Source organism: Mobula hypostoma, chromosome 1 (assembly GCF_963921235.1).
Source record: "Mobula hypostoma chromosome 1, sMobHyp1.1, whole genome shotgun sequence".
NCBI lineage: Eukaryota > Metazoa > Chordata > Chondrichthyes > Myliobatiformes > Myliobatidae > Mobula > Mobula hypostoma.
In genome coordinates, this window is record NC_086097.1 from 92,687,507 (window position 1) to 92,713,200 (window position 25,694).

The window sequence follows — 25,694 nt, forward strand, 5'->3', positions numbered from 1 at the left end:
CAGTGCCCAGCGATCAAGGTTGGTGCGGTTCCCGTACCAGGCGGTGATACAGCCAGTCAATGTGCTCTCAGTAGTGCCCCTGCAGAAGGCCTTGAGGATTTGGGGAGCACTGTGTCAAGGTGTCAACCTTTCCTCTGTAGGCTGTTTCATTACTGCTAGAAATAAGGTCGATCAAAGTCGTGTCATCTGTGAATTTGATCAGCAGATTGGAGCTGTGTGTGGCAGTACAATTGTGAGTGTAAAGGGAGTAGAGAAGAGGACCCAGAACTCAATCCAATAGGAAGTCTAGGATCCAGCTGCACAAGGTGGGGTGCAGGCCAAGGTCTCTGAGCTTCCTGTCAAGTCTGGAGGGAATTATGGTGTTAAATGCTGAACTGCAGTCCAGGAACAGCATTCTAACGTTTGCATCCCCTTTCTCCAGGTGAGCGAGGATGGTATGTAGTGCTGGGGCTACGGCGTCATGGGTAGACCGGGTCTGTCAGTAGATGAACTGTAGGGGGTCCAGTGTGGCTGGCAGCATGCTGCAGATGTAGTTTTTACCCAGCCTCTCAAAGCATTTGCTTATAATTGAGGTGAGTGCAACAGGGTGCCAGTCGTTCAGTTATGCTGCCTTGGTTTTCTTGGGTACAGGGACAATGATGGACAATTTGAAGCAGGAGGGCACGACACACTGAGAGAGGGAGAGATTAAAGATGTCCGTAAGCACACCAGCCAGCTGTTCAGCAAACACTTTGAGGACGTACCTGGGATGCTGTCCGGCCCTGCTGCCTTGCCGCTGTTGGCACATTGGAATGTTCTACATACCTCAGTCTCAGAGATGACCAAGGAGCATGGTGTCATCGGTGGTTCTCTTCAGAGGTTCAGTCCTATTAACCTCAAATCGAGTGTAAAAAAACATTTACCTCATCCGGAGCAAGGCGGCAATGTTAGCTGTACTGCTGCGTTTCCTCTTGAAGTCTGAGATAGTGTGCAGTTCTTGCCATATGCTGCGTGTGTCACTGTGGCAGAGTTGTGACTGGGTTTTGTCCCTGTGTTGCCATTTTGCCACCTTGATGGCTCTGCATAAACCACAGTGGCATCTCTTAAGCTCCCATTGGTCTCTGGAGGCGAAAGCATTATTCCTTGTGCTGACAGCAACATACACTGAACTATTTATCCAAGGCTTCTGGTTTGGGTAGACCTGGACCAATTTTTGGGGAACAATGTCTTCAATGCACTTCCGAATGAAGCTTGTGACTACCTCCGTGTTTTCGGAGATGTTCACAACTCAAACTACCTCCCAGATGACGCTACCAAAGCAGTCTTGTAACATTCAGTCTGACTGGTTGGACCAGCAGTGGATAGCTTTCACTATGGCCACTTCCTGCTTCAATTTCTGCCTGTAGGCCAGTAGAAGCAAGATGGAGGAATGGTCAGACTTTCCAAACGGAGGGTGGAGAAGCGCCTTGTAGGCATTGCGGAAGGGAAACTAGCAGTGATCGAGTATGCCTCCTCCCCGTGTGCTCACCTCGATGTGTTGGCAGACTTCAGGTAAGCTCTGGTCAGAGACGCTTGGTTAAAGTCTCCAGTGATGATGAAAGCAGCCTCTGGATGTGTGGTTTCGTGGATATTGATGGTTTCACAAAATTCATTGAAGAAAAATCATCACAAAGATTGAACAGGCTGAGTGCCTTTCCTCTGAAAAGAGACAACTAACACAGAACTTCGAGATTACAATAACCCTTGTTGTAAGCATAAAGAAGATGCTTCCATTTGTGATTTGACCACACCCATGAGTAGTCATTAATAAATCCATAAAGTATTCAGGAGTCACTTCAAAGAATAAACTAAAAACTACTATACAAGAGAGAGAGTGAACAGCATAGATGCATTCAAGGGGAAGCTGCTAAGTACACGGTAAAGGAACACAGATGTTAGGAGGGTTGAGAGGCAGTTCATATGAAGTTAAAGCATCATCAAAGATCAGCTGGGCATATTGATCTGTTCTGGTGTTGTGCATTCTACCATATAAAAGGGAAATATTAATATTATGTCTTAGAGATGACAAGAGGATAAATTAAAGAGCATCACAACAAAAATATAAGAGATTACAATTTCATTTTACACTGTAATAATGAAGTGGAATTCACTGGCACCTGCATCTCAAAAAGCGAGTTAATTAATTGTAAATAAAAGACTATTAAATATTAAAGAAGGTAAAAAGAAAAGATTGGACCAGCCGCAGACCTACAAAGGCAGACCAAATAAAAAAAACAGCAAACATCCTTCAAAGCACATTATCCATTTGTTCCCTTGTTTACAGCCACAATCTGTCAGATGAAGAATGGGGTAAGCCAGGATAACAGTTACCAAAATAGCCGACATGTTCCTTCCCGCAGATGCCAGGACACGAAACAATTTCATGGCAGCAGCAACTGGCACACCATAGCTACTGGTTATCGGTTCATCTGTTCTCAGAGTCTGAATCGTCCAGGTAGATGGTAAGAATTCTGAGACAATTGTCTCCATTAGTCTTGGGCACCCTAGAATCTGAGCAAGAGAGAGACAGAAGGTACAATCTTAGAACAATTATTATCCCACTTTTAGATGCAGCATCTCCAGCATCAACAGCTGTCGGGACAAAACCAGTGGTATCTACATATGGCCACCAAAGGGCCATTCCAATGTCTTTGCCCACGCAATCTTAACAAGTCCTCCTTGTGACTAGGATTATGGATTTAATAGAATAAATAGCCAAAATCTATTTCCACTGGTAGGAAAGTCAAGCAAATACAAATTTAGGATAACTGATAAAACCGGAAGCTTATATTGAGAGGATTTATTTTGCCTTTTAAATGCAATAGATCATGATAATCTAGAAAAGGGTACTGAAAGCAAATTAAATTGGAATATTCAAGACATGTACCTGGAAAGGAAAAGATTGCAAAGCTTGGGTAAACAACACTGGATATGATTAACTAGACAGTCGCTTTATGGTACAGACACAGTGCTTTAATGTGGGAGCTCCACTCAACTATTATTAACTGAATCTAAATGACTAATTTTGTGATCCCTTCTCTTTTATATTCTGCCTCATGCCTGCTTCTTCTATACTTTTATGAACAGTTTGCAGAAGCACATTACTTCCTGGGCTGGCAACACTTTTTTTAAAATAGCTCAATTCACAAGGTTTCTCTTCCCCTCCTCATGCACATCATTTTTGCTAAGACACACATCTTTCAGGAGATCCACTGTTTTTCTCTGCTTCAAGTGTACTGCCCGCGTTCCCCACCACCCACCCTACAGACTCCTAGTTGTAATGCAAGTTTTGGAATACCATTTACATACTCATCTCTAGCTTAGATTGTAGGTTCAATTTCTGCTACGGCAGAGGATCCCATATAGCATTACTGCTGTTCGACTCAGGTGCTAAATGGAGGCTCCAGTTACTTATGGATGAACAGAAAAGTTGTCACATTTGAAACACAGGGGAGCTTCTCTCCAGAATTCTAAGCAGTATGTAGCTCTCAAGCAATTGACCATTTAGCATCACACTTCTGTTTGCAAGACCTGACTATTCATCAATGTTGAAATTCCTACATCACAACAGTGACTCAGTACTTCAATGGCAGTACAGAATCCTGGAATGTCCCAAATATATGAAATACTTGACATGACTATAAGTAAGTATTCTTTAATAGATGTGTGCAGAATTGTTAACATAAGAAGATAATTACTGTCAATGTTGATTACCTGATTACAAGCCTCAGAAGAGTGTCTTGCTATTCGAATTAGCATCTCCAAAATATCAAGGACGACTGAAGGCACAGGTCGGACAACTTCCAGAATGTAACGCAGACGGTGAAGAACTTTCATCTTCAGCAAACCCTGCATTGGGTAAGTGGGAAACAACAGAGACAATAAAACACAGCACAACCAAAGGAATTGAGGGCTTCTGTCTTTCTATCCCACCTCATCTCACAGTGAACAGAAAGATGTCACCTTAAGTTTAGAGCCAGGCCCTTGACTAGTGATGTCAAGAAATGTTTCTATCCAAAGGGTCAGCTGAAATTTACTAAACTGTGTAGCTATCAAGGCTGGCAGTCAACTGAAAACTTCAAAGGTGTGACAATACTTATTTATTAGACATGGGATTTAAAGGTTATGAAACCAGAAAGGGCGAATGGAGTTGATCAGTGTGCCTTTGCCTTCCATCTACAAGAAAGAACAATAAATGCAATCCTTACAACTTAAAAAGTCTGCTTCGTATGAGGAGGCATTTGGTCTTAGTGGCATGTTTGAAAGTTTATTCTTAAAAAGGCAAGCTGTTAGGCTCACATGCCCCTTTGTGTACCACAAGCTTAGTTAGTTGGGAAACTACCAAATCCATAAAATAAAGCTGTAGAAACTAAAACATCTAAACTGAATAAATAAGACTTCTTGGTGGCAGAATGGAAAAGGCACTCCAAGATGGTCCCAAATTTACAGCAGCTTCCATTTAAATAGTACTTTTAATGTTCTGAAATGTTTCAGACCACGCACAAGAGAGTTAGTCATATTTGTCATTGAGTCAAAGAATGAGTTATTTGGACACGATCAAAGGTCGACTGTATGTCTTAAGCCACAGCGACAGAAGGAAAGAGGTAGCAAAGAAGAGGAACGTAGGAATGGTACTCCATGGTTTGGATTGTAGGCTGCCAAAGGCACAGGCACAGTGAAAATCAGAAGCAGTTGAAGGCTAAGAGGACACAGACCTTGGAGGATAGTAGATGATTATCAGGATCGGCAAAGAAATGGGGAACGTTCCTTTTCTGATCATAATAACCTCCTGTAGGGCACCACAGTGAAATGAGGAAAGTGGATAGGCATTTAAACAAAAATTAAACTTCATGGTGAAAACGGCACTCCTAAGGGAAAACATTCCGTGTAATGATAAAACACAGGCACACAGACTCCAGAACAAGAGAGTCACAGAGAGAGAAGGAAATGAGGGGATAGAGGGCAGGATCGTGAATGCTAAAACATATAAATATATGGAAGCAGATAAAGGGAAAAAAAGATGATTTAAAGGAAAAGCACCGCAAAACAATACTATGGAATGTTGAAAACTACAGGATAACAGAGAGAAGTGAATCAATTCACTAGACACACAGAGGGAGTATCACGTAGGGCTAAGAAGAAAACAGCTCATGTGTGGATGAAATCATTTCCATCAGAAGCCGACAAGGGAACAGATGTATTTATGAGTAAAGGGCCAGATTCATTTAATGGCGAATAGACATTTATCTAACAACAATCATGATAAAATTAGTTCAAAAGAAGTCAAAAGGAAGTAGTAAAGCTGACAGTTTTAAGGGAAGCCGACGTTAAGCACTGAGAAAGAGAATCTCTGGAGTAAGCTGGCAAGTTCTGCTAATGCATAAAACTGCAATGGAGCAGTTCACAATATGAAATGGAACCAGTTTATACCCCAAGGGCAAAATCTTTACTTGCCCAAAAAAACATGAAACAATTTAAAGTAAAAATACATAGAAAACCAAAAATCAGTGTGGTCATTGGAAGTGACAAAACACAATAAAAACTACAAAATGAGAAACAAAAACAGAACAAATGCAAATGATATCTTGTGTTAAGAAAAAAATGGCCCAGAAGCCTGGTCCCTTAAAAGTGGATAGTGGTGCTTTGGAAATGAAAAGTAAGCACTTGGCATCAACATTCACAATAGAGAAGGAAGAAATCAAATACGGAATTGATTGGGACTAGCCACAATCACTGTTCGTTCGTTATGCACCGTGTCATATGATGTAGGCAATCTTGGACTTTCCATGATCATAATAGTTCTTGGCAAATTTTTCTACTTTAGAGGTTTGCAATTGCCTTCTCTGGTCGAGTCTTTACAAGACGGGTGACCCCAGCCATTACCAATACTCTTCAGAGATGGACTGCCTGGCGTCAGTGGTTGCATGACCAGGACTTGTGATATGCACCAACTGCTCATACAACCATCCACCACCTGCTCCCATGGCTTTGTGCGACCCTGATTGGGGGGGGGGCTAAGCAGGTGCTACACCTTTCCCAAGAGTGACCTGCAGGCTGGTGGAGAGGAGGAGTGCCTTACACCTCCTATGGTAGACACATACCTCCTCCGCACCACCCGCAAAATCATCAGAAGGCAAAAAAAATAGCAGAAAAGTAGAATTAGTTGCACAAAAGGATGACAAATCCCCAGGACTGTTACTTTTAATTCCATGATCCAGAGGTAGTTAAGAATGTTGCAGAAGCATAATCTTCCAAAACTAAAACAGAAAATGCTGCAAATATTTGCAGAAGTCATTGACATGTAATGCTAGTTCTCTTTACATAGATGCTGCCTGACGTATTGAATATTTCTCACACTCGCAGTTTTAAGTTTCAGATTTCCAGTAACCTTATCACAATGCTTTTATAAGCTTCCAAACTTGTCTCAATTTGGGATCCGTTCATTTGGATGGGAAAATTTCACTCTTTAGATTATTTAGCATAAAGTCCATTTCTAGGAAATAACCGGAGTCTATAATTAAGCATGGAGAGCACTAAACACATTGAAAATTATTGACTGATCAAGCAGATCTAGTACCAATCAATGATACAGCATGCCCAATTAATCTAATTTCATTTTTGAACAGGTCTGAAATAGGAGACAAAAGATTGACATTATTTCTGTGGATTAAAGTTCCTTGCGAAAGACTTACGGAGCTGATGGATAAAGATTGACCTGTTTGCAAAATTACTGCAGCAGCAAAAGACAGCCGAGGTAAGGGGCCAATAATCAAATCATTGGGATGCTGCTAGTGACTCACAAGGACCAACGTTTGGATGCAACTAACAATCTTATGACAGACTAATGGACAGGAAGCTGCATAACCGGGTGTGTCAGTGACAAATACTAGTCGCACTGTAAACAACATAGAAGACATTAACACGAGAAAATCTGCCGTTGCTGGGAATCCAAAGCAACACACAAAATGCTGGAGGAACTCAGCAGGTCAGGTAGCATCTATGGAATAGAGTAAACAGTTGACATTTCAAAACAGAGATTCTTCATCAGGAAAACACTATTACACTTCAAAAAGCTCAAACAAGTGAGGGAAGAGGAAAGCTAAAACAAATAGATTTCAATCAAGTAATTGTGAGGTCGTCCATTTTAGACCCAAGGAAGAAAAGAACAGAATACTTGTTCAACACTGAAAAGTTAGAAACAGGAAGATCCAAAGAGACTTGGACTTCACATACATGGTTATTAGAACTGCATTTAAAGACATAGAAAATAATCAAAAAGGGTGAATGGACTTCTGGCTTTTATTTCTTGGGGAATGGACAGCAAAGGGGCAAATGCTATGTGTCAGCGGTACAAGTCGGTAAAGCATCAGACTTTTAATCTGAGGGTCCAGGGTCCAAATCCCTGTCGAGCGCTGGCTTTATGTCACAACATTATATACCCATGTAAATTTCAATTCCAAAATCATAGCTGATCATATCTAAAATTTCAAAGGTCATTGTTGATAATGTTTATTAATATGTAAGTTCTATAAAAATAATTTTTGGGCACCACGGTAGTGTAGTGGTTAGCTTAATGCCTCATAGTACCAGCAACCCGGGTTCATTTCCCACTGCTGCCTGAACGGAGTTTGGACGTTCTCCCTGTGACTGCGTTGGTTTCCTCCCACAAACCAAAGACGTACTGGTTGGTAGGTTAATTGGTTGTCGTAAATTGTCATGTGATCAGGCCAGGGTTAAATCGGGGGTCGCTGGGCTGCGCTGTTCGAAGTGTCGGAAGGGCCTACTCTGCACTGTACCTCAATAAATACAAAAAAAATACATGTCATGGTATATGTCAGTTAGCAATTTGTCAATAAGAAGCATCTTCATTGATCTTCAGACCTCACTTGATGACTTGCACTCATCATCCACAAAGAGTAGACCATGGAGAGAAAAAGAAACAATCGACTTTCCACTTCAGTGGCCCACTTATGATAGATGTCCTTAGACCTTCCCTGTCACCCTGAGACAAGCAAATACTCTGCATCATGATCTCATGTGTTTGTTACATCACCTTCACATTACACAAACATAAACCCAGGAACTTCTTTAACTTGGCCCAAAAACCAACAGAAATCTGACCTTGATTTAGAGGAAATTTAAAAGAGTTCATTTCTAAAGGGACTAGGAACATAAAAATAATCTTGAAATTACTTTGCAGTATTTGCTCCAGGGAACAAAAACAATCATTTCCCACTCAAGCACACACAGGCTGATAAGAAAAAGACTGACTTCACATGCATAGAATCAAGTGCGTCAGCTGTGACTTAGTGATACCACCCTTTCAAAGATGACCAAGGAAGTACACTCCAGAGTCCTAGCCAACATAGATCTCTTAAACCCTAACACTAAAACCAATTATGTGGTCACTTTTATGTCGCTGTATTGTGGGAGCCTGTTTTCCAGAAACTGCTTGCTCTTTTGGCTATATTACAATGGTGGCTGCAGTTTGGGACTGGCTGTTGTGCACTTCTTATAATCATACAGTTACTAGGGGTGCATCCTTTATATGTAGTCAGCATAAATTAAACACATAACTCTGAGTTAAATGCTTGTAATTAAAAACCCACCCTGAAGTTACCCCACTGTCCCCAGAAGAGTGCTGGCTCTTTTATATGCCAATTTCTATCTGCCCATCTCAATGGGATGCATGGTTTACTAAGTTCCATTCTGTTTCACTCCCTCACCTATCAACGCTTGACTGTGACACAATCTTATACATAAAAATAGAGAATGCTGGAAAACATTTAGAAGGTCAGGCAGCATCTATGGAGAGTGAAGCAGTTAATGTTCCAAGACCAGGACCCTTCTTTACAACTGGACAGGAGAGAACACAGGCTGGCTTTCGGTAGCAGAGAAGGTGGAGAGGTGCAAATAGAACAAAGGGAACATCTCTGACAGGATGAAACGAAGTGAGTTAATGTAGCAATTAGTATAGCAACGCATTATACACAAAGAAGGTAACACATTATGCACAAAAGATTCCAACTGAAGAAACATGTTTCATCTCATTCCATTAGCAAGGTTCCCTTTGTTCTACCCACTTTTCTTCCATCTTCCCTGCATTTGAAAACTAATTTCCTTACTCTCTTTTACTTCCCATTCCACAGATGCTGCTTGACCTGCTAAGTGCTTCCAGCACTTCTGGTTTTTATTTCAGATTTTCCGCATCTGTAATGTTTTTGATCTACAAGCCAATGTGATACAGTTTATAGGTCTCAAGGTGTCAAAGAAGGTTAAACATAGGTCAGCACAACCAAATGTGGATGAATGGGTTGGGGGGGAGCACAAACGGGAAGGCTACAAGAGCAGATCAAGGTCCTGGATGGGAGGTTGGGGAACAGTTAACTTTTCAATATTTATTAAATATATACACTCTAGTACAAACCGACACGTGTTTTAAGGACATTACTTTAATAACATCCACGCGAGCAACATCTGTATCTGCTTTCTTATCTTCCTTGGACTTGGCTTTCTCGCTTTGCTTCATTTTTGATTCTTCCTCATCATCCTCCTCTTCATCGTCATCATCATCATCCTCCTCTGTTTCATTAGGCCGAAGGGGAAACACTGATGATCCCAAGTACCAGCAGAAGGTCCTGTCGAGACATTCCTGTAGGAAAAAATGCTCCTGGTTATTACATCCAAGAATTGTTTGGAGAAATATAATGTACAATGGTCACTGATTGACAATCTATCTTCAGACATAGGCCACGTCATACATTAACAGGGTGAGAGGAAGATGAATGAATGACCACCACAGAAAGATGGCACAAGTTATCGCTAAGGAAAAAGCAACTCTATCTCTCCTTAATATAAAAACGCAGATATATGTCATGGGCAGTTCAGGATAGGCTGGTAAAGAGAGCTGAAGTTCATCACCTTACAGTTCAATAAGGTCACCCTTTCATGCTGATAAAACCTACTGATAAAACATCTTTGATCTGAAGCATCAAATCTTCCTCACTCTCTGCAGATGCTGTCACAGCTGTTCTCATTTCCGACTGCAAAAACTGCAACATTTGCTTGCTGAATCTCTGATTATGGTTGAACTAGCATGGAATGCTAAATAATGCACATGCTGAAAATCTGAAATAGAAACAGGAAGTGCTCGACATACTCAGCAAATGCAGTAGCATCTACAAAGTAAAACATTATTAACGTTTCAAGTGTCCTGGACAAGTTACTGGAGATTTTATCCTCCTTCCTCCACACTCCCATCAATGGCTTTGTCAGTACACACTTGGTTCCCTGCAGTCTCACACCAAGCAGAAGGCTGTTTCATAACACTAGATGGAGGGACTTCCGGTAGCGCTCATGGAGTGAAGTCGCGTTCTTGACTCGCTCCATTACCTCTGAGTTTTTTTTCCCTATGGTCAGCTATACTTTAATTAACCATTAAGGCATCAACTCTTACAATACTTTGAATTAAACTGAATTCTCCGACAACTGGATGAAACTTAGATCTGCTATGTCTAAGAACGGGAAAAACGGCAAGGATGGTAAACCTCCGGTTAAACCGAAAGGTACGGATCTCCCCCCGACTGAATCACCGGTGACTTTGAAGGCTATATCGGAGTTAATTCAGAGGGAAATTTCAACCTCTGTTAGGGAGATGATTCGTACGGAAATTGCAGACTCTGTTAAAGACCTGATTCATATGGAAATCTCAACTAATCTCCAGAAAATTGCCAATTCAATTGATAAGATGCAAACATTTATTGCGGAACATCAGTCGGCTATATCTGATCTTCAAACATTCGCGCAACAAAGTGAGCTTAAGATGGGGAAAATCGAAGAAACAATTAATGTAATGAAGAAGAAACTTGACTTTCTGACTTTTAAAAACTCTGACTTGGAATCTAGAATGCGACGGCAGAATTTACGAATGATTGGGGTGCGGGAAGCTGTGGAATCTAATAACCCCATGAAGTATTTTTCTCAACTTTTAAAAGATGCATTCCCTACTGTATTTCCTGACCAACCACCGCTACTGGATCGTGTTCACAGAATCCCATCATACTCGTCTAGGTCAGATAGACCTAGGCATGTTATCTTACGTTTTCATTACTTTCAAGACAAGGAGAGACTGTTTCGATTCGCTCGATCTAAAGGTTTCATTGATGTTTCGGATCTTAAGTTCCGATTCGTGGAAGATTTCAGTAAACCAATCTGGGACCAACGGGTTCGCTACAGATCTGTGATGTCGGAATTCTATAAGATGGATTTAAGACCAGCGTTGCTGTACCCTGCACGTTTAAGGATTCGCATGTCAGATGGAGTCCTTCGTTTTTTTGATTCTCCATCGGATGCCCAGAGTTATCTGGATCAACGTTCACCTTCAACATCTTAATTGCTATTTTTTTTAATTATCTCCGTTGATCGGAGGCTGTGAATTGGTTGGTTTTAACTTTTTCATGCCCTATTTGGGCAGAAAAGTTTATTTTTGATTTCTTAATATGGTTGCTAAACTTTCTTTTCAACTGCGTCATTTCTTTCTTTTTCCAGGGGATTCTGGGTGGTTACTTCCTTTTTGTCATCTTACGTATTTCCTGTGTGGCCTTAAATTTTGTAGTTTTTTTTTAAATTTTATTCTGTTTTGCTTTTTATAACCACTTTATGTCAATAATCTTATTTTTTCTTGTTGCTGTGTTTATTCATGGGTTTGGGGTTTATTGTGGTTTTTTTTTAATATATATTTTCTGGCTTTTGTTCTGTTGTGTGTGTATTTTAATTGAGCTACCTTTTTTTTACTTTTTTACTGTTTTACAATTAGCTGATCTTTTTCATATTTATACCTGTTTTTAGGGAGCGTATACCGGAAGTCATGGGGGTAGTTTTAGCGCTTGCTTCTTTCGGGCGGGTCTGCTTTAGATTTTGCCTTGGGGTCTTGGGGTGGGGGGTGGTGGGAGGGGCTTCACGTTTTAGTTTGTTTCTCTTTGGGCTATATACATTATTGAAGTACTGGTTGCGTCCTTTTTCCCGGTATCTTTCGTATGTTCTGTTTCCTCTCCGGGTTTGTGGGTCGAGCCTATCGTCAATCCTCCTTGTTGTGGGTTGACTTTAGGATTTATGGAGTCTATTATTAATTTTGTCTCCTGGAATACTAATGGTCTTAATCATCCTACTAAAAGGAAAAAAGTTTTTAAAGTGTTCTGGAGACTTAAAGCACAAATTTTATTTTTACAAGAGACCCATGTACGGAGGGGGGACAGACTACGTTTTTTTAAATTCTGGAAGGAACAATTTCATTCGAACTCCAATGCTAAGGTTCGAGGCGTCTCTATTTTTATAGATTCCTCAGTTACTTTTATACAACAGGATATTATTTCTGATCCGAATGGTAGATTTTTATTGGTTAGTGGTTTACTATTTAATAAAAAAGTAGTTTTGGTTAATGTTTATGCTCCTAATATGGATTGTCCGGAATTTTATAAATCATTGTTTAATCAGTTTCCGAATTTGAACGAGTTTTCATTGATCTGGGGCGGAGATATTAATACCTGTTTGTCTCCAGCTTTGGACCGTTCGGCTCCTTTACGGACCATAACACTAGATGATCCTCAACTATCCGACTCCTTTGCTTAATACAAACAGAAAGCTAATATGAACTAAGATGTGCTAGCAATATATGGCGATGTTTTGCAGGAAGCTTTAGATATTACTATCGCTGCAATCTGTAGCCTGCTATTTCATTTTAAGTTACATAACATAATCTAAACAAACCAACAATTTTTTATCTCCTGAAGAATTCAGCAGACTTGATTCTTAGGAATGCAGGTACAGCACCTTTAAGCAGAGGAGGGTCTATCGCCATGGCCCAAAGAAGGGAAGGAGGGGAAGACTCCAAGCATCTGATGTGATGTCCCTTTATTTCCTTGAATGCTCTTTCACAACTTTCCGACCATTCCCACTTTGTCCCTGTTTGCAACAATGGGTCAATGGGTACTGCACTGTAGCAATGTTTGGGAGAAACCGGTGGTAGTAGCTTACAAGGCCCAAGTATGACCTGAGTTGTGACACATTTTCCAGCTTAGTTGCCTGCAGCACTGCTTCAATCTTCTCTTGTGACATATGTAAGCCATGCTTGTCAATGACATGTCTACAATATGAGAATTCATTCTTGAAAAACTCACATTTCTCTCTCTTTGCCCGCAGACTACACTCACTCAGTCTGGTAAGCACTTTACCAAAGTTCTGGAGGTGCTTTTCATCATTCTTGCCTGTCACAATGGTGTCATCAAGGTAACATTGTGTTCCTGGGATATCCTGGGGCACTTGGTCCATTGCTCTTTGCCAATTTGTTGGAGTTGATGCGACACCAAAGACAAGATGATTATACTGGAACAGACCCTTGTGAGTGTTGATTGTAAGGAACTTCCTGCTTGACTCCCCAATCTCCATTTGCAGATAGGCTTGTGGCAAGTCAATCTTTCAAATTCGGTCACTTAATGCATTTGATTAGTTTTACGTGTGAAACTTTTCACTCGGTGTGGTTTTTCTCTTAGGTGGTGTTTTTTATCTGCCTTGCACGCTCTCTCTATGTGACCTTGTCTGTGACATTTTCTGCAAGCTTTTTCTTTGAACCAACAATCATTCGCATTATGGAAGGATTTACCATATAGATAATATTTTTGGGTTTTTTTGCACCATTCAGGGACGTTTTGTGCATTTCACATTCTAACCTCTTTTTCTGTAGTTCTGCATCCTTTGCTGCAGTCTCTAATGATATTACAATGAACAACATTTGTTCTAACATTAGATCTCTTTTTGACAGTAACCTCTTTTAAGTGCTTTGACTATGCATGCTACATACAAGCCTGTCCCTTAATACATCAGAAAGCTCATTTCCAAAATCACAGTACTAGGAAAGTTTGCACAGTTCTGCAATGTATTCCCAAATGTTTTCATCCTTTGACTGGTTCCTTTTGTAAAATCTAAATCTCTCAGCTATTAGCAGAGGATTAGGGCTCAAGTGATTTTGTAAAATTGTAACAATTTCATCCAACGTTTTGCTTTCTGGCTTTTCAGGAATTACTTGTTTGCTTAAGAGACTGTACGTTCTAGCACCCATTAAGCTCAGAAGCGTAGGGACTTTCTTCTGCTCATCCACATCATTTGCTTTACAATACAGTTCAACCCTCTCGATGTACAACTCCCAGCCTTCATTAGCACCATTGAATTTGTCAACTTTCCTGACTGAAGCCATCGCCATGTTGTTTTCACTTTTAACTTTGCTAGTTGCATGTCTCTCAGTGTGTACTATGTATTGTACTCACACGTCCCTTTGTTAGCGTCCTTGACAGTTTCTGTACTGTTTAACTCTTGCTGTTGGTGCAGTTGGTGATATTCTCTGACGTTCAGGTTCGTCCTCATCGCCAATTTGTTCTGTTTGTACAACTACATATCAATTGAGTAAAAGCAAGCATGCGGGAGATGACTTTAACTGGTGTACTCACATTGAAGCGAGGGAGAGAAAGAATGATGTGCATGCATAGGCAACAGATCAATCTGCATGCGTAGACAACAGTCCATATGTAGTGCTAAGTGGAGTCATTGCTTTAAAAGAAATAGATCCAAGGACAACAAAGAGGTGATCACCAGCAGCTGCGGACTGCTTCAAGTCGGTGGACTGGGCCACGTTCAAGGAATACATCACAGTTGTCACGGACTTTACAAAGTCAGTCATGGACAAATACAGCCCCACAAAATTATTCAGTCTTCCCCAACTAGAAGCCCTGGATGAACCAAAAGATCTGTAATCTGCTAAGCGCCACATCAGTGGCTTTCTGGTCAAAGGATCAAGTAAAATACAAAAGGTTCAGTTATGACCTCCAAAAAGCCATCTCAAATGTGAAGTGGCAATTCTGGATCAAACTTGAATCAAAGAAGAATGCTCAACAGCTGTGGCAAGGCTTGAAAATTATCACCCCCTACAAACTAAAACAAAACTACAAACAAACTACTGTATGCGTGACAACAAAGTTTCACTCCCAGATAAACTCAACGTCTTTTATGCTCCTTTTGACTGACAAAACACGAGAAAACTTCATGAATTTCCTCAGCCCCCGACAACCCTGTAATTTCCATCTCTGAGGACGATGTGACAGCATCCTTCAGAAGGAAGAACCCACGGAAAGCATCTGGTCCAAATGGTGTACCTGGCCAAGTACTGGAGACCTGTGCTAATCAACTGGCTGGAGTGTTCACTGTTATCTTTAACCTCTCGTTTCAACAGTCTGAGGCCTCAGACAGGCTTCAATCTCCTCCACAATCACCATCAGCACAAGTGCATCACAAGGCTGTGTGCTTAGCTCCCTGCTCTACTCATTTTACACTTATGACAGTGAGGCTAAGCTCAGCTCCAATGCCAGATTCAAGTTTGCTGACAACACCACTGTCATAGGCCAAATCAAAAGTGGTGACACATCAGCATACAGGAGGGAGATCGAAAAGGTTGGCTGAATGGTGCCACAACAACAACCTCTTGCACAATGTCAGCTGATTAATGACTACAAGAGGAGGAAACTGGAGGCCCGTGAGCCAGCTCTCATCAAGGGATTACAGGTGGATTGAGTCAGCAACTTTAAATTCCTCAGTGTTATCATTTCTGGGTACAGTACTTAAGTAGTATTACAAAGAAGACACCTCTATTTCCTTAGAAGTTTTGTGAAGATTTGGCATGTCATCTAAAACTCTGACAAACTTCTACAGATGCACAGTGGAGAGTATACCGACTGGTTGCATCATGGTCTGATATGGGAACACCAGTATCCTTGAATGGAAAATCTTCCCTACCATTAAGCACATCTACAAGAAGCACTGTCACAGGAAAGCAGCATCCATCATCAAGGACCTCCACAATGCAGGCATACTCTCTTCTCACTGCTGCCATCAGGAAGGAGGTACAGAAGCCCAAGGACTCACACCATCAGGTTCAGCCTCTTGAAAGGGAGTGGATAACTTCACTCACCCCAACAATGAACTAATTCCACACCCGATGAACTCAATTTCAAAGACTCTACAACTCATGCTCTCGATATTTAATTCCTATTTTTTTCTTTTTTATATTTGCAAAATCTGTTGTCTTTTGCACACTGGTTGTTTCTCTGTTGTGAGCAGTTTTCCATTGATTCTATAGTGAATGCTTGCAAGAAAATGAATAGGGTAGTATATAGTGACATATATGTACTTAGATAATAAGATTACTTTGAACTTTGAATAATCTAAGCCAAGTTCATGCTAATCCAAGAAAACAAATTTTAGGGTAGTATATGTTAACATACAAGTACTATGAATGGGGAGGGGGGAGGAGGAGAAAAAGACTGGGAGAGAGAGGTGGAGGGGGAAGACTATGGGACTTTGATGTTTCTATCATTCATTCTATGGGGTTTCTTGGTTCGTGGATGTCTGTGAAAAGTACAAAATTCAGATTGTATACTGTATACATTCTGATATTAAATGAACCATTGAATTCCTCAAGACTTCAGAGCATTTCCAGGAAGATCTACAACACAATGCAATAGTCAGCCAGCTATGTGGTATGTGCGTAGGTGATGGTGTTCAGTACTGGCTGCAGAGACCTTCACGAGACAACTATTTTGTGCCGATGGATTGACATCTGCAGACTGCTGGCCTGCACATAAAGTGGCTGCTATTCTGGGAGCTTGGATCTGTCAGGTGTGCGAGAGTGATTCAGCTAACCTTCAGAGGAAAAACTCATTAACTGTGCTGCCAGAGTGGCACAGATTGATAGGATGGGAAGATGGAGCACCACGCCAGCAATGCAGGCATTCAGAGTTGAGAGATGTCGAGGCTCTGCAATGTCAGGCAGTGGATTTAATTGCTCTATCACACAAACAGCCACAGAGACTGCAGCATTTTGCAATTCACAGAAGGGGGTTAGGGGGAAGAGGACACAGACTCAACAATGTCAGGAGAAAAAAGTTAGTGAAGGTATCCCAAAGCAGCTTCATCGTTGAGAATGAGTCAGGATTGTGATATTATAGGCCTCTACTCCTAACGTTACTCAAGGAGTGCAGAACTATCCAAGAACTAACATCTGAATGTCAATGACTGCCAGGATAGTATACAAGAGCCAGTGACCATGCAACTAATATCCACATAAGGTGACGTTCGGAAAATTGGATCAGCGACCATGTGAATAATATCAGAAGAAGTGTTGTTGTACAGTGGATCAATTTCAGAAGCCAGAGAATGTGGGTCTACAATTAGAGGGACTGTATAATTGCAAATTTCGTAAGATTCTACTGGCCTTTCAGCTCACGATATCTGTGCAGGTATAAAAAAACTTGCTAGCCTAATCTAGCATTTGACCTTTGTTATGCAGTTCTTGAAGCATACATCTTGGTACAGCCCAAGTGTGATCAATTCAAGTTTCTGGCTTCCTTCCAGACAGTGAGTTTCACATACCTTCCACCCACTGTGCTTCTGGCTCATTCATCTCATGCTCCCATCAGCCTCTGGCTCCTGATTTTTGAACCTTCAGCTAAATGAAGCATCAATGTCATACTTGATTTACCCAGGTCTCAGTTAAATCCGGCCTGAGCCCCCGCTTCTCTAAAGGGGGTAAAAACAGTATATCCAACCTTTCATAATGGAACAGCAAAATCTTGTCATGAACATCTCTGGCCTAAACATCTAAGGGCTCACACCACTGAAGGCCAAGAACAGAGGAGAGTTTAAGAACACAGAGCCATTCAGTGTCAACTGAAAGGAGTACTTGACAGAACTCCACCTTAACTCAGTCCCTGTCACAAGCATCCCTGACTCCATAACACAGCAGACTATCTGGCACATTTCCAGCATCACCCCAGGCTGACAAGAAGCTGAAAAAGCCTTCTAAAATCAATGAGACCTAAGGAATAGTTCATGTCCCACTGAAGACTTTACCCTTGTTAGTGAGGAATTTTAGTCATAAATCAACAACCTCACCACCCACATCTGAGAAGCAGCAGATTCACTAAGGACCTCAAAGATTCCATCATCATAAGATCCACTAGCATGATAAAATGGACTCCTAACCTTAAAATCTACCTTGTCATAGCCTTGCACCTTATTGTCTGCCTGCACTACGGTGGATTCCGATTAATCGGCACCAGTACGTTTTGGCCCAATTAAGCAGCTATTAGCCAAAGTTTCATGGAAATAGTTTTTAAAATGTATAAAAACGATAAACTATTGCTTTAATGTGTAACAAATTATGTATTTAAATGAAATTAGAACACCACCAAAACTACTACAACAATACTAAAAAACTCCGAATAGCTATCGACAGAGAAATTCATCCAGTGTACACTGTGTTCTTTTGATTCTCTGTAAATGAACACAATCAGCGCAGACACCTAGTGTAGATAATTTGTTACACATTAAAACAATCATCGTGAATACAATGCTTTCAAAAATTCCATCCTCCAGATCTTCATTTTCACTGAAACATTCAAGATGATTGTCGATACATTCAAATTTGTCATAGTTTTTACTTGTTGAAGTAGTGAAATCATTTCATTTTCACTTCCAGCCATTTCTGGCATCTCCAAACCTGAAGGCTTGAAACCGCAGTGAGTAAAACAGTTCTGAATTGTCTTAGTGCTTATTACTTGCCAACTATCAGTCACAAAAATCACTTCTTTTTCTTTTAAAAACACAAACACACCAAAATGATGCTATTTAAGACTGTTTGCTCTATGCACAGTGTAGTGTCTAACAGCCACACGACATGCACACAACTGACACTAGTTAGAAACTGTTCAGCAACAATCTCCTGTCCCAATTAAGTGGTATAGTGCCCCAAATAAACAAAGGGAATTTCTTTGATTTGTTTCATTCTTTAAGATTTGTCCCAAGTAAGCAGCTGCCCCAATTAACCGATGGCCCAATTAACAGGAATCCAATGTATTTTATACTGCTGTTTTTTATTGCTTTCCTTTGTACTTATTTGATGCACTGAGAAATTAAATGAACTGTATGGATGGCATTTAGGCTTTTTTCACTTCACTTCAGCATGTGAAAATATAAACAAATTAATTTAATTTAGCATCTTTGCAGAAGATAATTCTGACTGTAATGTTTACAGGGGAGTCTGTCTGCTGTCTTAGAATCACATTACCAATTAGAGGATAGGATCCTAAAGCCTCTTTGAAAAGTACATCATGCCAATTCATATAATTCATGGAAAACCCTGGACCATCACTGTTCATGGTAGAGGAGTAGCATTCACGAAGCCACTGATAGCTTCAGACCGGGCTGTTCAGGAGCACAGCAAAGGCAATGGAAGAGACGCATCGCCTCCCAAATTTGCCACTTACTCTCCCCATCAAGAACCTCCATCTTCACCTGTTGTAGAATCTCCGACATTGACATCCTCAGCCACCTCACAACCCACAAAGCTAGAGTGGAAGTCACACTTACAAGTTAGGAATTTTGAAGAAGAAAGGACGAAGACACAATATGCAAGCTATTATAAACCACGGTTCTAAACAATTCTTGCATAATCACTCAGCTCCAATATTTTATGTCTCAGCTTATAGAAACATAGAATACCTACAGCACAATACAGGCCTTTCGGCCCACAGAGTTGTGCCGAACATGTCCCTACTTTAGAAATTACTAGGCTTACCTATAGCCCTCTATTTTTCTAAGCTCCATGTACTTATCTAAAAGACCTTATCATATCAGCCTCCACCACCGTTGCCGGCAGCCCATTCTATGCACTCACCACTCTGAGTAGAAAACTTACCCTTGACATCTCCTCTGTACCTACTCCCCAGCACCTTAAACCTGTGTCTTCTTGTGGCAACAATTTCAGCTCTGGGAAAAAGCCTCTGACTATCCACGCGACCAATGCCTCTCATCATCTTACAGACCTCTATCAGGTCACCTCTTATTCTCCGTCGCTCCAAGGAGAAAAGGCCAAGTTCACTCAACCTATTCTCATAAGGCATGCTCCCCAATCCAGGCAACATGAAGGAAGGAAAGCATCCCATATACCCCTTTTAACCTTCTTTGCAGTGTTCAAGAGAACACAATGTGAGACGGCGCCGGTAAGCTATGGCAAAGTTCTGCGGGCTATGTAGAATACTTGTAAATATATTTCTTTTGAATTACTCTCACTGTAATCTGCATCAAGTAATTTCCCACAATCTATGGACCCATTTTCAAGGAATCTTCATCTCATGGTCTCAATATTTATTTTTTCTGTTTCTTTTTGTTTTTGCAGATTGTTGTCTTTTGCACACCAGTTGTCTGCCCTGTTGGTGTGGTCTTTCACTGATTCTATTATGGTTATTGGATTTAGTGAGTATGCCCACAAGACAGTTAAATCTCAGGCTTGTATATGGTGACATATATGTACTTTGTACAAACAAAGACTTCAATAGCATAGATTGTGAAAGGCACAATTTGCCCCAAATCACAATGGACTGTGTTTGATCTGAAACCCAACAGCATTCCCTGACCTTACATCTACCAACTGGTCAAATTTTCACTGAGCACTGATCCACTGAATCAAAGCAAAGGGCAGCAATTCTCAAATCCAAACAACATTTGGAGGGTTGGGTGACTTACCTCATCAGAAGGGGAGATTAAAAGTGCCTTTAGAGCCTGAACGCAGGCAGCAATTACATTTTCAACGCTATCATCCAGTGCAAAGCGAAGGAGGAACAAACAGCCAGCATCCAGCAGCATTCTCAACACACTGTGCTTGAGGGAGGAGGAGAAATCACCCACTTTAGCCTAGCATAAAACAACAAGAAAACAACTTAGAGGAAATCTGCAGATGCTGGAATTTCAAGCAACACACATAAAAATTGCTGGTGAACACAGCAGGCCAGGCAGCATCTATAAGAAGAGGTACAGTTGACGTTTCGGGCCAAGACCCTTCATCAAAATCTCCTGACGAAGGGTCTCGGCCCGAAGCGTCGACTGTAGCTCTTCCTATAGATGCTGCCTGGCCTGCTGCGTTTACCAAGAAAACAACTTGATGTACTTGCACCAAACATCCCATAATCAATGAGAAGCAACAAACTCTCGGTTTTACCTCTCAGATGTCAAAAAGAGGATCAAGAGCAAAGGCAGTTCTTCCCTACGCCATAACTTGCAAAGACTTCCAGGGATTTCTCTGTGGTTCCATATGCAATGTACTTGGCAACACCAACAACGATGGAGTCAGCTTTTGCATGTTCTCTGACAACATCCAGCTCAGTATACCGACCATCTGTCTTGCCTCCTCTGCCTCTACACTGTCAAACTGTTAAGTCTGTACTCATTCCTTCAAGACTAACTACCTTCAATCCCATCAAAAATATATTTGATTCACTATGAATCCCATCTCTCTCCTAGAATCTTAACTTTTTATTTGACCCTGAGATTCTGGTCTTTACATTCCCATCCACCCTCACAAAATCTGGTTCATTAAAATCTTTTACCGTGCCATTTGATGAGTCTAAACCCCTCTTCTCCAACATCTGATTTTCTATCCTCATACAAAATCCTATCCAGACCTTAAACTATACAAAATCTCACAGGCACCACTACTCACTTGTTAATTGGCTTTCAGTTTGTAAATATTCTGATTTAAAACTATTTATTTTTTGCCCCTATAACTTCCTCTAGTGCAGCAACACCTTCCTTTGATCACCATTTGTGGGTGTGCCTTTAGTCACCTTGGCAAAATGTCTGTACTTACACTGAGTGCTCAGCTTGGCAGATTTTAAGATCCTCTACTAAAGCTATCAACATAAGAAGTGAACAAAAGTTGATGCAGTTTTGATAGTTGAATAGCCCACAAATACTCACCTGTCCTCCAATATTTAAATTATAATCTTGTTACAGGATTGCACAGCATATACCTTAGGTGGAAAGGAATGCACTGTTCTCATTTAAAAAGAAACAAGCTCCAGCTTTATAAATGCGCTATTCAGCCTGCACTTACCTTAATTTCCCAGACAATGTAGAAGTAGCTCACCTCAGATCAGGTGCTTTAGATTTGTTTTGTCATCAGGAACAGAGGTTGTAGATATGACATATAAGACAGTAACTGACATCACAACACTTGTAGAAATCTCAGCTTGCAAGACAGGTTCAAGATGGTTGCAAGTACAGAGGATGAGAACCAAAATCTACAGACATATTTGAGCACAGGAGTACATGGTACGTGATATATTTGAGTGGGGAAGTGCAATGTGTGAGAAAGAAAGAGAGTTTTCTGGAAACAGGGCACAATGTTGCCAGGGTGATGGATGGTAGTGTTCAGCATGCAACTCTCAAATAATATATCAACTGCCTGGCGTCAAGAGTTGAGAGCCCTTCACAGCAGGATGCAAGATGCCAATTGTGACAGTTCCAGAGGGACCAGAGGCATGTGTAAAACAAATGAAAGTTTAAAAAGCCCGGGTATAAAACAGAACCTCGAGAGACAATCTCTGAGTTACAGCAATATTCTCATGAAAGATGGACAAATGGATTACAGATGTAAATATGCAACTAAGAGAACCATGTGAGAGGCAGAGATTCAAGCAATGGGGCAAAGACACTCAGGGAAAGAGAGAGATGCTCCAATAAGGAGCAGAATTAGGCCATTTGGCCCATCGAGTCTGCTCCACCACTTCATCATGGCTGACCATTTTCCCTCTTAGCCCCAATCTGTTGCCTTCTCCCTGTATCCCTTCATGCCCTGATCAATCAAGAATCTATCAACCTTTGCTTTATATATACATAAAAACTTAGCCTCCACAATTGCCTGAGGCAAAGAATTCCACAGATTCACCACTCTCTGGCTAAAGAAATTCCTCCACATCTCCGTTCTAAAAGGATGCCCCTCAATTCTGAGGCTGTGTCCTCTGGTCCTAGACACTGCCAGTATTGGAGACATCCTCCCACATTTACTCAATCAAGGCCTTTCACCATTCAATATGTTTCAATGAGGTCACCACTCATTCTTCTGAATTGTAGTGAATACAGAAACAAAGCCATCAAATGGACAAACCATTCAATCCTGGAATCATTTTCATGAGCCTCCTTTGAACCTTCTTCAATGTCAGCACATCCCTTCTTAGATAAAGGGCCCAAAACGGCTCACAATACCCCACACGAGGCCTCACCATTGCTTTATAAAGTCTCAACATTACATCCTTGCTTTTATATTCTAGTCCTCTTGAAATGAATGCTCACACTGCATTTGCCTTCCTCACCACAGACTCAACCTGCAACTTAACCTTTAGGGAACTCAGCAGAAGGACTCTCAAGTCCCCTTGCACCTCAGTTTCTTTGTATTTTCTCTCCATTTAGAAAATATTCAAGACTTTCATTTCTTCTACTAAAGTGGATGACCATACACTTCCCAACACTGTATTCCATCTGACATTTCTTCGTCCATTCTCGTAATCTAATTCCTTCTGTAGCCCCTCTACTTCCTCAAAACTACCTGCCCCTCCAACCATCTCCATATCATCTGCAAACTTTGCAACAAAACCATCAATTCCATCATCCAAATCATTGACATATAACATAAAAATAATTGGTTCCAACATAGATCTCTGTGAAACATCACTGGTCACCGAGCAGCCAACTAGGAACAACTCCCTTTATTCCCATTCTTTTCCTCCTGCCAATCAGCCATTGTTTTATCCATGCTAGAATCTTTCCTGTAATACTATGGGTTCATAGCTTGTTACGCAGCCTCATAAGTGGCAACGTGTCAAAGGCCTTCTGAAAATCTAAGTATACAACATTTACCCAATCTCCTTTGTATATCCTGCTTGTTATTTCTTCAAAGAATTCTAACAGGTTTGTCAGGCAAGATTTTCCTTTGAGGAAACCTTGCTTACTACAGCCTTTTTATCATGTGCCTCCAATTACCCTGAGACCTCATCCTTAATAATCGACTCCAACATCTTCCCAACCACTGAGGTCAGACTAATTGGCTTATAGCTACTTTTCTTCTGCCTCTCTACCTTTCTGAAGAATGGAGTGACATTTTCAATTTTCCATTCTTCCAGAACCATCCCAGTGATACTTGAAAGATCATTACGAATGCCTCCACAATCTCTTCAGCCACCTCTTTCAGAACCTGAGGTGTACACCATCGGGTCCAGGTGATTTATCTACCTTTAGACTTTTCAGTTTCCCAAGAACCTTCTCTCTAGTTATGGTAACTTCATACACTTCATGACCTGACAACTGGAATTTCCATTATACTGCTAGTCTTCCAAAGTGAAGACTGGTGCAAAATCCTTATTTAGTTCATCCACCATTTCCTTGAGCCCCATTACAACCTCTCCAGCATCATTTTCCAGCAGTTCAATATCAACTTCTGCCTTCTTTTACACTGAAGAAATTTTTGGTATCCTCTTCAACATTATTGACTAGCTGAATTGGAGGCATGCCTTATGAGAATAGGTGGAGTGAACTTGGCCTTTTTTCCTGAGAGTGATGGAGGATGAGAGGTGACCTGATAGAGGTGTACAAGATGATGAGAGGCATTGATCGTGTAGATATTCAGAGGCTTTTTCCCACGGCTGAAATGGCTAGCACGAGAAGGCACAGTTTTAAGGTGCTTGGAAGTAGGTACAGAGGAGATGTCAGGGGTAAGTTTTTTTTTAACGCAGAGAGTGGTGAGTGCATGGAATGGGCTGCTGGCGACGGTGTGGAAGTGGGCACAATAGGGTCTTTTAAAAGACTCCTGGACAGGTACATGGAGCTCAGAAAAATAGAGGGCTATGGGTAACCTTATGTAATTCCTAAAGTAAGGAGATGTTCGGCACAGCTTTGTGGGCCAAAGGGCCTGTATTGTGCCGAAGGTTTTCTATGTTTCTTACTTTCATATTCCATCTTTATCTTCTTAATGACTTTTTTTAGATGCTTTCTGTTGATTTTTAAAAGCTTCTCAATCCTCTAACTTCACACTAATTTTTGCTCTATTATTTGCCTTCTCTTTAGCTTTTATGTTGGCTTTGACTTATTTTGTTAGCCACAGTTGTGTCATCTTTCCTTTAGAATACTTCTTCCCCTTTGGGATGTATATATCCTATGCCTTCTGAATTGCTTCCAGAAATTCTAGCCAATCCTGCTCTGCCATCATCCCTGCCAGTGTTCTTTTCCAATCAATTCTGGCCAACTCCTCTCTCATGCTTCTGCAATTCCCTTTACTCCACTGTAATACAGGTGTCCCCAGCTTTTCGAACGTTCACTTTACGAAACCTCAGTTACGAAAGACCTACATTAGTACCCTGTTTTCGCTTTCAGAAGGTGTTTTCACTGTTACGAAAAACAAGCAGCGCGCGATAAAAAATCAGCGCACGAAAAAATCAGCGCCCAATAAAAGGCAGCGTGCGCCCCGAGCAGCCGCTCTCCCCGGGATTCGGAACAGCATTCTCGCCAGCATTGCTGAAACACATGCCTGTGAGCAGCCGTTTGCAAGATGAGTTCTATGGTATCGGAAAAGCCTGATAGAGCTCGTAAGGGTGTTACACTTAGCGTAAAACTAGACATAATTAAGCGTTTCGATCGTGGTGAACGAAGTAAGGACAAAGTGAGTTTGACTTTTGGAAGCTGATGAACATGATGTTGAAGAGGTTTTGGCATCCCATGACCAAGAACTGACAGATGAAGAGCTGATG

General features: G+C 41.1%; 1 protein-coding gene across 2 annotated transcripts in view; it reads right to left on the reverse strand.

Annotated features, from left to right (window-relative positions):
• Nucleotides 1–25,694, reverse strand: part of rpap1 (RNA polymerase II associated protein 1) — a 174,932-nt gene that overhangs the window by 62,183 nt on the left and 87,055 nt on the right. For both annotated transcript variants that reach the window (XM_063052697.1, XM_063052706.1), the window contains exons 11-14: nt 20,644–20,811; nt 9,470–9,670; nt 3,733–3,867; nt 2,350–2,529 (exon numbers count right to left, since the gene is read on the reverse strand). In XM_063052697.1, coding sequence (XP_062908767.1) covers nt 2,350–2,529; nt 3,733–3,867; nt 9,470–9,670; nt 20,644–20,811 — 684 coding nt within the window. The remainder of the gene's footprint in view (nt 1–2,349; nt 2,530–3,732; nt 3,868–9,469; nt 9,671–20,643; nt 20,812–25,694) is intronic.